Below are 4,318 nucleotides of genomic sequence, written 5' to 3' on the forward strand. Positions count from 1 at the left end.
TAACTACTGAAGCCAAAAATATCCTTTTGAGACACATCTATCAGAGTGCTGAAGAGAAGGATGTAACAAGTTCTTCATCTCATATCTAAGTACACACACATGACATGATGCAACAAGTTCATCATCTCATACTTAAGTACACACATGACATACTCATTTAGTGTGGCCACCAAGTGGATATGTGGGTCTGCAAACAAACATAGGATAGTTTTTAACTTTTTTTAGCTTCTGTCAATCTTCTGATTTGCCCGGCCTTTCTTTTTTGCAGTTGAGACCAAAGAGAGCTGCGATATATAAGTACAGTTGGGTGATCCCTGTGATAGTTTATAAGGAATGAAGTGATTAGAGAGATATTTACCTTTTTATTTCATTCACGTAATGTCTCAATCCTCCCATTTATCATCTTCTTTGGGTGATCGGAAAAATGCCCCAATATGTTTATGTGGATCAATTGCGCGTCTCAAAGTCTCCAACACTTCAAGAAATCCAAGAAGACATTTTTTCACTTGTCCAAATTACAATAAGGAGGTCATCACTTACAACTTTTGTATACTTTTTGATTCCTACAATTTTCTATGGTTGATTTTTACAAATCTTGATCACTGCAGGGAAAGCCATACTACAATTACTTTATATGGGCAGATTTTGTAGAAGAAAATGGAAGTCCACTTGACCGGCACAAAAGTGAATTCCAGCAAAGAGATGAAGAACTTCAAAAGAGAGAGGTTGAAGTCACTAGGAGAGAGAATGAAGTCCAACATGTTTTAGAAGAGATCCATAAAGAAAAGGAAGAGATCCATAAAGCAAAGGAGGACATCCAAAAGAAAGTGTTGGATCTTCTGAATGAACGGGAAGAGCTTCAAAGTCAAGTTATAGAGATTAGTCATGCACGCATGCTACTATGCGTATATTGGGGACTTCGAGGCATAACTTAACCAAATTAGCATACCTTAATGCAGATGGTTTGCCACTCAAATCATCATAACTGCTTCGAATGAGAGCATATATACGCTTAATGTCCTTCCTCCATCTGTCCATAATGTATTTTGAAGGCACCGATCGGACATCCTTTACTGAGAAAATAGCAAGAATGTGACTACATAAAATTCCTCTCATTTGAAATAGCCCACACATGCACTTTGCTTCACACTCCTCTTCATTAAAGTATGCCATATATGTAACTCTTTTAATGGACCCTTCAACTTGCAACTGGTCATTAACTTCAAATGTCTAAATTGCCCATTCCGTCTTGATAAGAATACAATGAGAATAAATAATCTCCATTACTTTAGACTGTATCTCCTTAAATTTTGCATTAGTATACAAATCTTGAAATTGCTTTTCTACGGGTAAATGGGTTATACATGGGATTTTGCAGTTGAAAGAGTGGAAGTTCGCTGACATCTCTGCCTCTCCTCTCTTCCTTAGTGCATTGTCAAATTGATCAACGAACTCTTTTAATGTGGTCCCCAAATGCACAAAACCATCAAAAAATGCATTTATGCTCTCACTCCTCTGAGTTGTGCTCATTCCAGCCCAAAATGTATCTTTTAGATATACAGGAACCCAATGCATGCTCTCACTATATAGATTTTGAAGCTATGCATTCTCGTGCAAATTGTACGTATCAATCATCGCCTCCCATGACTTCTCAAACTCATCAGAATTTTGGCAATCATAAACACATTTGTGCAATGCTTTCTTCAAACCATCATTATATTTAGAATGGGAACCCAATTTCTCTGGTAGTTTTCGCATGATGTGCCATAAACAATACCGGTGTCGTGTTTTCAGAAAGACTCTTGCTATGGCATTTTTCATGGCCCTATCTTGGTCAATGATAATAGCGTTTGGAGCCTTCTCATCCATACATTTCAACCAAGTCTCAAATAACCAAACAAATGTATCAGTATCTTCGCTTGAAATCAAACCTGCTCCAAAAAGAATTGATTGTCCATGATGGTTAACACCGACAAAATGAGCGAATGGCATGCCATATCTATTTGTTAGGTATGTTGTATCAAATGTCACAACATCCCCAAAATACCCATATGCTGCTCTGCTACGTGCATCAGCCCAAAAGACATTCTTTAATCTTCCATCATCGTCTAAATCCAATAAGGAATAAAACTCATCATTCTTATAATGCATTCTCTCAAAATACCCACGAAGTGCAGAAGCACCTCCTTTACCAAGCCTAAGGTGTCTGGCCTTGTCGATATAATTCCGTGCATCCTTCTCAACAAATGAAAGATTATCATATCCACCTGCCTCGACAACCAAGGAGTTGAAACTTTTAGCCATACTGATGTCTGCCTTGTCGTTGATATCTAGTTGCCTCTTTACAGAATCGTCAATAGCTCGATTACATCTAAAGAACCTTGCCTTTTGAGGACTTAACCCGTGGTTGTGTGCATTCTCAACAGTAGTTATACGCAACACTCCATCAAGCAAAATTGCATTAACCTTCGCCTTACAATCCGTCTTTGTTGTCGGACGTGGTTTAGAAACATTCGAAGTACGATTCCTTGCCTTCCCACCACGAGCACAACCAAGTGTTAAATATCTAACACTCACATCGTCTTCCCTTTTACTTCTTTGGGTCATTACGCCAAACCCAGTCTGTTTTCCATATTGCTTATAGTAGTCTATAAGTTCATGCTCAGTTTTAAATGACATCCCCGGCTTTGGCTCTATAACACTATCGTCATCATTTCCACAGGAGACTGATGGTACTTCTTCAACCGGCACTTCTTCAAGCATCGATGGTACTTCCTCAACCATTGAAGGTACTTCCTCAACCAATGAATTATCAGTCTCCTGGATTATACCATAACACATATCAATACGAGAAGTTTTGTTATTTAATATGTACATGAACACAATTCAAATTATTTTATACCTGTTATTCTTCAATGAACTCTTCTCCCACATTTGAGCTATCTTGATAAGTACTGCTTTCAGAAGAAAACAACAATCGCCTAGTAGACGAGATGATGGGTTCTGTGATATCCTTATGACTACTTGAACATCCCGGATAAGGAATTGGAGGAGCATAAGGGTAGGGAATTGGTGGTCTAAACAGTACTTCCGTTGGCTGCTGCAATTAACAATAAAAAATGTAGCCCTTCACATAGTGGATTTAAACATAGAAACTAAAGTTTATCACCTCATTTCTCCATGGATAAGGATCGGCATTTGGATGAGGAGCAAACTGTGGGAAAAATGTAGGCAGCATCATCCCATGGTAACCATGCATGTAGCTATATGCTGACTAATCTAGGTAAAATGGCCTTGGTATTTCCTAAAATAAAATCGAATAATGATTTATTACCAAATTATAAATCACACAAATAACATGGCTTTTGGATGGGAAAATCATACTTGAGTGAATGCAATAGTGTTGGTAGGCCTTGTAGCACCGCTTGTAGGCCTTGTGTTTTCTTTCGCTTTCTCCATCGACTTGTACACCAAAATGGACCAACCTTTATGTAAACATTCAGCTAATTAATTTGACAATCCCTACACTTCTTTAATCATGTATAGTGATTGAAAGATTCACCTCCAGGCCAAATATAACATGGAATGATTATTATCTCGACTTGTATAACGGAAAAAAACGAAAAACAAACTCATAGCAATGGAAAGTTTAGATTATTAATTACTTATATATATATATATATATATATAAGTTTAGATTATTAATAGCTCTACAACCTTCTGAGTTTAGATTGATACTTGTATAAATCCTTTCCATTATGAAATTATCATTGAGGTCTTTATTCAAACATATTCCATGCATCTCATTTATTCTCTCTAACAATTCCTCATAACTGATCAAATAATTATCAAACATATAGACATTATTCCAGACCAGATCAGTCAAACAAACAAGTATACCTAAACAAGTATACGTGCAACTACTAGGAGATCTCGATGTCGTTCACGTTTCTGAGGGAGATGGTGCGAGTCCGAGAGTAAACACGAAACTGAAAATAGGTAAATGGGGGGTAGTGTGTGAATGGTCTAGATTTCCATAATCATTAAAAAAAAAAAAAACGATTGACACCACAGAACAACTACCTAGTTGTCGTCGTGGTGGAGCAGATGGTTTACAGCGTTTTCCAATGTAGATGGTTTTCCTTTTATTTGCGTAGAGGTCTTGCCTGGTGGTGGAGGAGATGAGCCCGACGCCGGTGGTGGAGTTGAGTAGAATGCTGTGTTAGTGGTGGAGGAGACGAGGCCGACGCCAGTGGTGGAGATGACGAAAATTTTTAGCTCCCGCGTAGTCACTGACAGCGGCAAAATTTTCACTTTT

At 37.9% G+C, this 4,318-nt stretch overlaps 1 protein-coding gene across 1 annotated transcript; it reads right to left on the bottom strand.

Annotated features, from left to right (window-relative positions):
• Positions 1-1,599: 1,599 nt before the first annotated feature.
• Positions 1,600-3,259, bottom strand: LOC122279477 (protein FAR-RED IMPAIRED RESPONSE 1-like). Its single transcript, XM_043090156.1, has 4 exons — positions 3,170-3,259; positions 2,933-3,100; positions 2,048-2,820; positions 1,600-1,999 (listed from the first exon to the last, which is right to left on the bottom strand). Exons 1-4 carry the CDS (start codon positions 3,257-3,259, stop codon positions 1,600-1,602), a joined length of 1,431 nt encoding a protein of 476 aa, XP_042946090.1.
• Between the last annotated feature and the right edge of the window lie 1,059 nt (positions 3,260-4,318).

This window comes from Carya illinoinensis, chromosome 10 (genome assembly GCF_018687715.1).
Source record: "Carya illinoinensis cultivar Pawnee chromosome 10, C.illinoinensisPawnee_v1, whole genome shotgun sequence".
Lineage (NCBI taxonomy): Eukaryota > Viridiplantae > Streptophyta > Magnoliopsida > Fagales > Juglandaceae > Carya > Carya illinoinensis.

Coding starts and splice junctions, on each gene's coding strand:
- LOC122279477 (XM_043090156.1), bottom strand. CDS start 3,259: ATGCATGGTTACCATGGGATGATGCTGCCTACATTTTTCCCACAGTTT. Junction 3,101..3,169: donor CTTATCCATGGAGAAATGAG/GTGATAAACTTT, acceptor TGTTAATTGCAG/CAGCCAACGGAAGTACTGTT. Junction 2,821..2,932: donor CTTATCAAGATAGCTCAAAT/GTGGGAGAAGAG, acceptor GGTATAATCCAG/GAGACTGATAATTCATTGGT.